Raw genomic sequence first — 12,220 nt, 5'->3', positions numbered from 1 at the left:
GCAAATTTTTATTGGGGGATGAATGTTTTTAATGTTGTCAACATGACGGTTTAACTGGTAATACACGAGCGAATCAACACGCTACATTCAGCGTTTGATACTGTTAATTAATCATAATGACACCAGCTTTTTTTGTTTTTTTATTTATTTATTACCTTTATTTATAATATGTAACATTTACATACAATCGAGATATAATAATAATCCAAAAAAAAGTACAGAAACAGTACAAAACAGCGCCAAACTCAATAAAGTAACTAAAATAGAATGCCAAATATGTATATGTAACCAAATGTAAAGCCATGGGTTCACACAAGTTCCGTAAATAATCCAAATTTGGAACACAGCATCATAGTTTTCCCAGCTTTTTGGTTGTTAGAGGTAGAGAGCATAGTTTAAAGTAGAGTTGTAATTATTTTTTAAAGGCACAAAAAACAGGTCGGGTATTGAGAAACGTACATTTATGAATGTAAAACTTAGCCAATAGTATGATGAGGTTGCAAAGGTAAAATTCCTTTACATTTTTTTTATAATGACACCAGCTTAAAATACAGTTTGAGTTCATGTTCGTCATAACCATGGACATCTTATACGGGTACGCAGTATCGACCGCTACTGCCTACTGGCGCAGACGAGACGCAGGGCCGCCATCTTGGAGTGGTGATCCGCTCCACTCAGTGCAATTCATTTGGAAGGAGCAATGAACTGTCAGCGCATTTAATTAATCTTACCTCACTGAATACCACTGATTTTCACGCGTTTTTTTGTCGTATACGTGTAGCTATGATAAAGGACACATGTTTTGGCGTGTTTTATTATTCATAGTTTGCTTAACAGTAATATAATATTTTTATATGCTATAAGTGACCAGACGTCCGAGATCAAAACTGGGAATATAATCCCACAGAAGGGGGGAAAAAACGGTCAGCTATTTTTAAATTGAAGAAACAATATGATTAGGTTATATATACATGCGTATATCCTACATAAACAATGTAGGAATACATTAGATATCTATATATCTTAGGGACCTATAGACTGTATCTCTGTTGCTGCAGAAGCAGAGAGTTTATTCTGTCTTGACACTTTGTATTGATATTTTGTATTACATTCTTCCTTTAAATGATCATGTTTACAGTGATTGTTTTATATGTATTTTTTATGTATGTTGCTTTGGATAAAAGTGTCTGCCAAATACTTAAACATAAACATGTATAAACACCTGAAAGTCTTTATATCAGCTAAAACCACCAATCTGTTTCACTGGATTCAGAATAAAACCAAATTCTGTCTCACCCAACAATGTTAGTATTTGAATATTGTTACTTGAAGATGTATTCCTGGTTACAATTATACTGTTAGAAAGTATTGTCTTATACTTTGCCTAAAATAAGAATGCATCATAATCAGTGGCGGCTGGTGAATTTTGTTTTAGGTGTCACAATTAGGGATGTCTGATAATGGCTTTTTGTCGATATACGATATTCCGATATTGTCCAACTCTTAATTACCGATACCGATATCAACCGATACAGATATATACAGTCGTGGAATTAACACATTATTATGCCTAATTTGGACAACCGGGTATGGTGAAGATAAGGTCCTTTTTAAAAAAAAATCATAAAATAAAATAAGATAAATAAATTTAAAACATTTTCTTGAATAAAAAAGAAAGTAAAATAATATAAAAACAGTTACATAGAAATTAGTAATTAATGAAAATGAGTAAAATTAACTGTTAAAGGTTAGTACTATTAGTGGACCAGCAGCACGCACAATCATGTGTGCTTACGGACTGTATCCCTTGCAGACTGTATTGATAGACGCTGATATATAATGTAGGAACCAGAATATTAATAACAGAAAGAAACAACCCTTTTGTGTGAATGAGTGTAAATGGGGGAGGGAGGTTTTTTGGGTTGGTGTACTAATTGTAAGTGTATCTTTTGTTTTTTATGTTGATTTAATAAAAAACAAACAAAAAAAAAACAAAAAAAAACGATACAGATAATTTTTTTAAAAACGATACCGATAATTTCCGATATTACATTTTAAAGCAATTATCGGACATCTCTAGTCACAATCATTTATTTCAACTTTATGTTATTCAAGTATGACATTTTAAAATACAATTTTATATAACCCCCCACCCCCCTCCTACACAATCTGGACTGCGGTCCTAACTTTTACCCCTGTTGGCTTTTTACAATCTTTATCTTCATCATTTATTTTTTCAACTTTGTTATTCAAATATGACATTTTTAAATGTAATTAATTTCATTGACCAGCAATTATATTATGGTAATACTCTTGTTTGCTAGCGGCTACGATTTCAGTACTATTGAAGATCTTTGCTCCTTCTCAACGCTGTGGTAATATTATTTCACAAAATACAACCAATAGTACGTTAATGTTCAATCTTACTTGTGAAAAGTAATCCCCCGATTCATATTTTCAACAGTCCGCTCATTTGAGCAGGAAAACGCTGAACACTGGTCAACTGTCATTCTCTTTCTATGCCACATCAATGTGGAATGCGCTCCCAACAGGTATAAAAGAAAGGGCATCTCTATCCTCCTTCAAAACCGCAATAAAAGTTCACCTCCAGGCAGCTACAACCCTAAACTAACACCCTCCCCGGATTGCTAATAATCAAATGTAAACAATCAAATGCAGATACTTTTTCTTATGCCTTCAGATCTCTCTCTCTCTCTCTCTCTACTACTTGCTGTCCATATCCTACCCCCACACCCCTGATTGTAAATAATGTAAATAATTCAATGTGATTATCTTGTGTGATGACTGTATTATGATGATAGTATATATCTGTATCATGAATCAATTTAAGTGGACCCCGACTTAAAAAAGTTGAAAAACTTATTCGGGTGTTACAATTTAGAGGTCAATTGTACGGAATATGTACTTCACTGTGCAACCTACTAATAAAAGTCTCAATCAATCAATCAATCAATCAATCAGTTTAGGCTGCTCGCCGGCTCCTCATCACCACTTCAAGATGGCGGCCGAATTTCTCGCGTCACAGCTGCCAATGCTGCGTCTACTTATAAGATTTCTATGGTCATAACGGCATGGTAGTGTGTTTTATTTTGAAAGGAGCACGCCACTTCCGATCACGTGACCAACGTGTCCTTGGCTTGTCAACCTGGACATGTGAGGGGAAAACACCGTCGTTATGTCTTTCCCTAAAAAACCTCCAAGTAAAGCCTTGGAGATCCTGCAGGGTCTGCCGCGTATATCTTTGGCCAACCTGCGACCCGAGCCCGGATCCACCAAGCTCGTAAGATCCTCATCTGACACACCGTAAACACCATTTAGCTAGCGAGGCTAATGCTAATGCTAATGCTAATGCTAACTGTCCTCGCCATGACGTGCCCCGCTATAAAGTCCAAACGGATGTGTGAATATGTCTCTTTGTAGGGAAAACGACGAGGGAGAGGACAGCATGGCGGCAACCGGAGTGGGAGAGGACATAAGGGAGAGAGGCAGCGGGGCACCCGGCCAAGACTGGGCTTTGAGGGAGGAAACACTCCCTTTTACCTGATAATCCCCAAATATGGCTACAATGAGGGACACAGGTACGGGACATCAGTGCTGACACCACACGAACAATGGCCTACATTATGAACAATGTTTGCTTATCAATAGGGCACAGAGTGGTATCAGTCTTAGAGAACACAGGCCATGTCCACACCAACACAGAGAGTTCCAAAAACGCATATTTGGGGTTAAAACAATCTCCTCGACAATATTTCAATTAAATTTGGCTCAATATTATTTTTGATATATACCGTAAGATAAATAATAATAATAATAATTAATAATAATAGTAATACTTCAACATAGTGTGTGTAACAGCATTCCATGACTAATATAAATAAATTAACATTAATAATAAATGACAGTAAAATAAGCACACGTATGACTGAGGAGTCAAAGTGTAACTTTGTGTGGTGTTTGAGTTGTCCGACTTTTTGTGTGGCCGTAAACGCACCAGTGGTTTAGTGCTATGCGTGTTGGTGACAGATGACAAGTTGGTTTTGGCCTGGTTTGTACGGCAGAAAATGACTAGTTTTTCGAGATAGAAGTGTTTTACTCATGTTTTTGGTGTGGTTATGTCCAAATATAAACAGTTTTGCTCAATAAAGTGATCAATATAATTCCTGTCCTCGAAGCATCTCGATAGACGTTACAATAATTGAACGGTGTTCAATTGAACGGTGTTGACGAACACCGTTAGGGCCGCTTGTTGTCACTGTCACTCAAAGTTGCATTGCAAAATTACATAGAATAAATATGTTTATTTTATTTAGAATTCAGATGGGATTTGATTTGGTGCGTGGCATATATTTGCTGTGCGCAGCGGACGCTTAAGCAGTGCGCAATTGCGCAGGCACGCACCTTAGAGGGAACGTTGCTTGTAGGGATTATACTCGAAACCGGTTTTCCCGGTTGTTTGATAAGAAAAGAACCTAGTCCTCGGACTCGAATCCCTTTTTGAGAACCGGTACCCGTTATCGAGACCACTATAGTAAAGGAAAAGAGTTGATTCTTTATTCGAATCCCGTCCCGACCAGAAATTCTCCGTGGGACATCACAAGAATTGACGTCACGTAGCTCAGTCATTAGGCGCAGATAGCGAAAGCAGGAAAACAATGGACGGGAAAAAGCGCTCCAAGGTGTAATAAAGTTCAAAACCAAAGCTATAATCCATCGAATAACTTTACTGAGAGATTTTAGCAGGGTGAAACACATGACGAACACTTTTACGACCAACCGGAAACATAGCAACCAGGCTAGCAACGCACCTCCTTTACGGCAGCTGTCGCAACGTTCTTAAAACAACCGCAGCACATACATATATATACAACATATCTCCCTTTTTTAACTTTTGTTTTTCTTTCCTTGTAAACAAAACAAAATCACACTGTAGATGTGTTGTCTGTCTAATTATAAATAATGCAGATGAGGCGTGTTGGCTGAGTTCTTGACGTTTACTTTCACAGCGTGGCAACATGCAACACTTTTCGGGGCTACCGCGCATGCTCGTAACTCCTGTTGCATGATGGGTAGTGTAGTTGTTATATTCTCCAGCTCATAACATTTTTCCCCCTATAAAGAAATAATGTTAACTCAATAAAGTCTATTTCTTTTTTTAGCTTTAACTTTTCATTTTTTAGCATTGTAACCACATTTGCAAATAACTTTTCTCTTCATAGAATGTTCTTTCAATAAAGAAATAAAGTGCAAAAATGTCAAAGCATCATAACAAACAGTTATGTCAAATAGCAGCAGAAGTGCACTTTTTGGAGAGCTGTATTATTTTCAGTTTAGTGCCCAAGGGACTGATTTTATTTAACACTATATTATTATTTATACACCTATAGTGATCACAGAGACAGGTTGTTTTTGTGTTGCTGTATATATTTGTTTCTCTGAAAAATCCCACTTAATATACTTTGGGTAACAACAGTCAATATTTATTTATTTTATTTTATTTTTTTAGGTGGGTAACAGTCAATATTTATTTATTTATTAGATTTTATTTTTTTATTATATAATAACAGTGAGCTTTTGTTAAACCAAATATTGTTTTTTTCCATATACAACAACCTATCTGGACTCGATAAGAGAATCGATAAGGAATCGGTTCGATAAGAGGATTCGATAATAGGCTCGAACTCGATAATTCCTTATCAAACATCATCCGTAGTTGCTTGGCAGTCCATGTCTTGTTGAAAACATGCCATTCGTCATCAACTTTTCTCTTTTTAGCGTCTCGGGTGTAAACCGTGCATCACTTGTCGCTGCATGTGCACCTTCACTCGCAGGTTACACACGGACATACGCCCATAAATAATACCTTTCAAAATAAAAGCAGCACAGTTGTATTGCGCGCACGACATAGATGTTTTTTCAACTTGATTTTGTAATTTGTGATTGCAGCTGTTCACATTCACTGTCCACACGGAAGTAATCAATCAATCAATCAATGTTTATTTATATAGCCCTAAATCACAAGTGTCTCAAAGGGCTGTACAAGCCACAACGACATCCTCGGTACAGAGCCCACATACGGGCAAGGAAAAACTCACCCCAGTGGGACGTCGGTGAATGACTATGAGAAACCTTGGAGAGGACCGCATATGTGGGTAACCCCCCCCCCTCTAGGGGAGACCGAAAGCAACGGATGTCGAGTGGGTCTGACATAACATTGTGAAAGTCCAGTCCACAGTGGATCCAACACATCAGCGGGAGTCCAGTCCACAGCGGGGCCAACAGGAAACCATCCCGAGCGGAGACGGGTCAGCAGCGCAGAGATGTCCCCAACCGATGCACAGGCTAGTGGTCCACCCGGGGTCCCGGCTCTGGACAGCCAGCACTTCATCCATGGCCACCGGACCTATGCGACTCCCCCTCGCAAGGGACAGGGGAGAAGAGGAGAGAAGAAAAGAAACGGCAGATCAACTGGTCTAAAAAAAGGGGGGGTCTATTTAAAGGCTAGATTATACAAATGAGTTTTAAGATGGGACTTAAATGCTTCTACTGAGGTAGCATCTCTAACTGTTACCGGGAGGGCATTCCAGAGTACTGGAGCCCGAATAGAAAACGCTCTATAGCCCGCAGACTTTTTTTTGGCTCTGGGAATCACTAATAAGCCGGAGTTCTTTGAACGCAGATTTCTTGTCGGGACATATGGTACAATACAATCGGCGAGATAGGCTGGAGCTAAACCGTGTAATATTTTATACGTAAGTAGTAAAACCTTAAAGTCGCATCTTAAGTGCACAGGAAGCCAGTGCAAGTGAGCCAGTATAGGCGTAATATGATCAAACTTTCTTGTTTTTGTCAAAAGCCTTGCAGCCGCATTTTGTACCAACTGTAATCTTTTAATGCTAGACATAGGGAGGCCCGAAAATAAAACGTTACAGTAATCGAGACGAGACGTAACGAACGCATGAATAATGATCTCAGCGTCGCTAGTGGACAAGATGGAACGAATTTTAGCGATATTACGGAGATGAAAGAAGGCCGTTTTAGTAACACTCTTAATGTGTGACTCAAACGAGAGAGTTGGGTCGAAGATAATACCCAGATTCTTTACCGAGTCTCCTTGTTTAATTGTTTGGTTGTCAAATGTTAAGGTGGTATTATTAAATAGATGTTGGTGTCTAGCAGGACCGATAATCAGCATTTCCGTTTTCTTAGCGTTGAGTTGCAAAAAGTTAGCGGACATCCATTGTTTAATTTCATTAAGACACGCCTCCAGCTGACTACAGTCCGGCGTGTTGGTCAGCTTTAGGGGCATGTAGAGTTGAGTGTCATCAGCATAACAGTGAAAGCTAACACCGTACTTGCGTATGATGTCACCCAGCGGCAGCATGTAAATACTAAAGAGTGCAGGGCCAAGAACCGAACCCTGGGGAACTCCGCACGTTACCTTGACATAGTCCGAGGTCACATTGTTATGGGAGACGCACTGCATCCTGTCAGTAAGATAAGAGTTAAACCAAGACAAGGCTAAGTCTGACATACCAATACGTGTTTTGATACGCTCTAATAAAATATTATGATCGACGGTATCGAAAGCGGCGCTAAGATCAAGAAGCAGCAACATAGATGACGCATCAGAATCCATCGTTAGCAATAGATCATTAGTCATTTTTGCGAGGGCTGTCTCCGTAGAGTGATTTGCCCTGAAACCGGACTGAAAAGGTTCACAGAGATTGTTAGTCACTAAGTGTTCATTTAGCTGCTGTGCAACAGTTTTTTCGAGAATTTTGGAAATAAACGGAAGGTGGGAGACCGGTCGGTAGTTTACCATGAGGTCAGGATCGAGGTTAGGTCTTTTGAGCAGAGGATGAATAACCGCTTTTTTGAATGCTAGGGGAACAGTGCCGGAGGAAAGTGATAAGTTTATAATATTTAACACTGATGGACCTAATAATACAAACAGTTCCTTGATAAGTTTCCCAATAATACAAATAACGATTTTCAAAACAAAAGCAGCACGGTTGTATCGCACACTCGACATAGATACTTTTTAAAATTTATTTTGTAATTTATAATTGGCCCGGACAGGGACGCACAAAGGGCCGGATGCGGCCCACGGGCCGCAGAATGCCCAGGTCTGGTCTATGTCTACACACAAACACGTACACTTGCCGTCATGCACATTTTGGGAAGTTTTTTACATTTAGAAAACAATCACAATATGATCCCTTTAATGCACCTTATGTAACAGGGTCAATTATGTCTTCTAAATAATGTATTTTATAATGTTTTATTATTTTTATAATTACACAAAATGTGTAAGTTACCTGAATGTTGTTCGATGTTTTGTCAATGTGGAACCATTGTCTCGTTGTCCCTCCTACTGCAATAATTACTGTGACACCTGTCTTTTTATATGCGTTGGACACGCCTTCCAACTTCCTTTTTGTCTACGATAACGGGAGAGGTAGGCGTCCATGCGACGACAGAAAATGTATTGTCATGTTAAGAACTTAAGTTCACTTTCTTGTTATTATATTTGTGTAGGGGCTCGACGATGGCAGAAAGTTATTGACAACAATTGTACAAACCCCGTTTCCATATGAGTTGGGAAATTGTGTTAGATGTAAATATAAACGGAATACAATGATTTGCAAATCATTTTCAACCCATATTCAGTTGAATGCACTACAAAGACAACATATTTGATGTTCAAACTGATAAACTTTTTTTTGTTGCAAATAATCATTAACTTTAGAATTTGATGCCAGCAACACGTGACAAAGAAGTTGGGAAAGGTGGCAATAAATACTGATAAAGTTGAGGAATGCTCATCAAACACTTATTTGGAACATCCCACAGGTGAACAGGCCAATTGGGAACAGGTGGGTGCCATGATTGGGTATAAAAGTAGATTCCATGAAATGCTCAGTCATTCACAAACAAGGACGGGGCGAGGGTCACCACTTTGTCAACAAATGCGTGAGCAAATTGTTGAACAGTTTAAGAAAAACCTTTCTCAACCAGCTATTGCAAGGAATTTAGGGATTTCACCATCTACGGTCCGTAATATCATCAAAGGGTTCAGAGAATCTGGAGAAATCACTGCACGTAAGCAGCTAAGCCCGTGACCTTCGATCCCTCAGGCTGTACTGCATCAACAAGCGACATCAGTGTGTAAAGGATATCACCACATGGGCTCAGGAACACTTCAGAAACCTACTGTCAGTAACTACAGTTGGTCGCTACATCTGTAAGTGCAAGTTAAAACTCTCCTATGCAAGGCGAAAACCGTTTATCAACAACACCCAAAAACGCAGTCGGCTTCGCTGGGCTTGAGCTCATCTAAGATGGACTGATACAAAGTGGAAAAGTGTTCTGTGGTCTGGCGAGTCCACATTTTGAATTGTTTTTGGAAACTGTGGACGTCGTGTCCTCCAGACCAAAGAGGAAAAGAACCATCCGGATTGTTATAGGCGCAAAGTGTAAAAGCCAGCATCTGTGATGGTATGGGGGTGTATTAGTGCCCAAGACATTGGTAACTTACACATCTGTGAATCAATCAATCAATCAATGTTTATTTATATAGCCCTAAATCACAAGTGTCTCAAAGGGCTGTACAAGCCACAACGACATCCTCGGTACAGAGCCCACATAGAAGGTGAAGGCACCATTAATGCTGAAAGGTACATACAGGTTTTGGAGCGACATATGTTGCCATCCAAGCAACGTTACCATGGACGCCCCTGCTTATTTCAGCAAGACAATGCCAAGCCACGTGTTACAACAGCGTGGCTTCATAGTAAAAGAGTGTGGGTACTAGACGGGCCTGCCTGTAGTCCAGACCTGTCGCCCATTGAAATTGTGTGGCGCATTATGAAGCCTGAAATAGCACAACGGAGACCCCCGGACTGTTGAACAACTTAAGCTGTACATCAAGCAAGAATGGGAAAGAATTCCACCTGAGAAGCTTCAAAAATGTGTCTCCTCAGTTCCTAAACGTTTACTGAGTGTTGTTAAAAGGAAAGGCCATGTAACACAGTGGTGAACATGCCCTTTCCCAACTACTTTGGCACGTGTTGCAGCCATGAAATTCTAAGTTAATTATTATTTGCAAAAAAATAAATAAAGTTTATGAGTTTGAACATCAAATATGTTGTCTTTGTAGTGCATTCAATTGAATATGGGCTGAAAAGGATTTGCAAATCATTGTATTCCGTTTATATTTACATCTAACACATTTTCCCAACTCATATGGAAACGGGGTTTGTATTCTGTGTATCAGTAAAGTGTAGCTGAGCAACACATGGTGTCGGTCGTGTTCCATAAAATCCACACAACGCAGAGGAAAAGACCACCGGTTACATTTATAATCCGATGCGCCTTTTGTATGAAAATAGACCTGACTAGACCCGCTCATGGGCAGTGCGCTTTATAATCCCGTGCGCTCTATGGTCCGGAAAATCCGGTATATATGTATTTTTTAATTTAAAAAAGTAAATCTTAAATGTTAAGTTTCTTTTAAATATGACTCATTTTCTAGCAGCAACAAACGACTGGCAACTGGGAATCGGTTCTCATTGTTCACTTGAAAGGGCCGTTCAAAAGACCCGATTCGTTCATGAACATCACATCTTTGACCAGGTATTGAGAATCCTTGGATAGGGGGAACACTTAACGATCTGGTGTCTGGTTTCACTCACTTTTCCGCTGTCAGACGTCTAATCAACACACTCGTCTGTCTCTCCCCCCCCTCGGTGCAGCCGCCGTCCTCAGTACCAGCCGCTGTCTCTGCGTCGCCTCCAGTACCTCATCGACCTGGGCCGGGTGGACCCGAGTCAGCCCATTGACTTGACGCAGCTGGTGAACGGGCGAGGAGTGACGGTGCAGCCGCTCAAGAGGGACTACGGCGTCCAGCTGGTGGATGAGGTAACACAGTTAATTAGCATTTTTCCATGCAACTTGTCAAATATACAACCTGCCAGCAGAGGGCGCCAACTGACAGTATGGCCGCTCTTGTTTTTTTCCCCCCTGATGGTTCTTTGTCTTCTCCTGCAGGGCGCTGATATTTTCGCAGCCAAAATCAACATTGAGGTCCAGAGGGCCTCAGAAAAAGCCATCGCTGCCATCGAGAGGAACGGGGGGGTCATCACCACCGGTTTCTACGACCCCATCAGCCTGGGTAACGAGTCGTCGGGGGTAATCCCGCCTCGTCGTCCTCAATGACGGCTCCTTCTTCCTTTTGGTCACAGACATCCTCGTCAAGCCCGTCCCGTTCTTCCTGCGAGGTCAGCCCATCCCGAAGAGGATGCTGCCGGGCGAGGACCTGGTGCCCTACTACACCCACGCCGAGAACCGCGGCTACCTGGCCGACCCGGACCAGATCCAACACGCCCGGCTGGCCCTGGCGCAGAAGTACGGCTACACGCTGCCGGACCTCTCCAAGGACGAACTGTTCCGCATGCTGTCCATGAGGAAGGACAGGAGGCAGATCTTCTTCGGCCTGGCTCCGGGCTGGGTGGTCAACATGGCGGAGAAGAAGATCCTCAAACCCACGGATGAAAAAGTGCTGCGATACTTCAGCTCTTAACTCAACTTCATGTACATTTTCTCTAATAAAACACTCAACTCCAGGTCCGGGGTCTTCATTCCGCTTCCTTTGCAAGGTGTTTATTTACACCTTTGGCTCCAAGTGGCGGACGCATGACGGCCTCGTGGCCGATGGAAGGAACACTAAGTGCAACAGGTGAGCGGGAAGTGAGGAAAATGAGATAAGTGGAAGAATGAAAACAGGAAACAGATGCCCGCTTGAGAAATGTGCTGCTTGGGCCTTGCAAGGGGACTTTGAAATTGGTCATATGGCAGCTGTATCCTGCGCCTTCAAAAGACCCACACACATTTATTTCTTGGGGATACAATCGGAGGCAAACATACATCCTATACTTGAGGATGGGAAGATTGTTGACGCTTGCTGTGGAACTTATTGTACAGCACATATGTTTTATAGCAGTCATTTATTGAAATAAAATGCCATGTATTATTATACCACTTATTTCTCTAAATGCAACTAAAATATATTGCAAAAATGTTCATTTCATTTATTTGACATTTATTATACTGGGAAGTAATTCTCCTAAAAAGATCATTATACTTTTTTAAGTAAACGTCAGCATCTATTAAAAAAGATCTTACTTTTAGCCTTTTT

General features: G+C 40.7%; 1 protein-coding gene across 1 annotated transcript; it reads left to right on the top strand.

The window, feature by feature from the left end:
- Positions 1–3,117: 3,117 nt before the first annotated feature.
- On the top strand, positions 3,118–11,648 carry mrpl15 (mitochondrial ribosomal protein L15). The gene is made up of 5 exons (XM_062021961.1): positions 3,118–3,301; positions 3,442–3,599; positions 10,779–10,944; positions 11,074–11,197; positions 11,268–11,648. The coding sequence occupies exons 1-5, from the start codon at positions 3,197–3,199 to the stop codon at positions 11,603–11,605; spliced, it is 891 nt and encodes a 296-aa protein (XP_061877945.1). The 5' UTR covers positions 3,118–3,196; the 3' UTR covers positions 11,606–11,648.
- Positions 11,649–12,220: the final 572 nt, after the last annotated feature.

Source organism: Entelurus aequoreus, linkage group LG15 (genome assembly GCF_033978785.1).
Source record: "Entelurus aequoreus isolate RoL-2023_Sb linkage group LG15, RoL_Eaeq_v1.1, whole genome shotgun sequence".
NCBI classification, from domain to species: domain Eukaryota; kingdom Metazoa; phylum Chordata; class Actinopteri; order Syngnathiformes; family Syngnathidae; genus Entelurus; species Entelurus aequoreus.
This window is presented reverse-complemented; position numbering and strand designations above follow the sequence as displayed.

Coding starts and splice junctions, on each gene's coding strand:
- mrpl15 (XM_062021961.1), top strand. CDS start 3,197: ATGTCTTTCCCTAAAAAACCTCCAAGTAAAGCCTTGGAGATCCTGCAG. Junction 3,600..10,778: donor GGCTACAATGAGGGACACAG/GTACGGGACATC, acceptor CCCTCGGTGCAG/CCGCCGTCCTCAGTACCAGC. Junction 10,945..11,073: donor GCGTCCAGCTGGTGGATGAG/GTAACACAGTTA, acceptor CTTCTCCTGCAG/GGCGCTGATATTTTCGCAGC.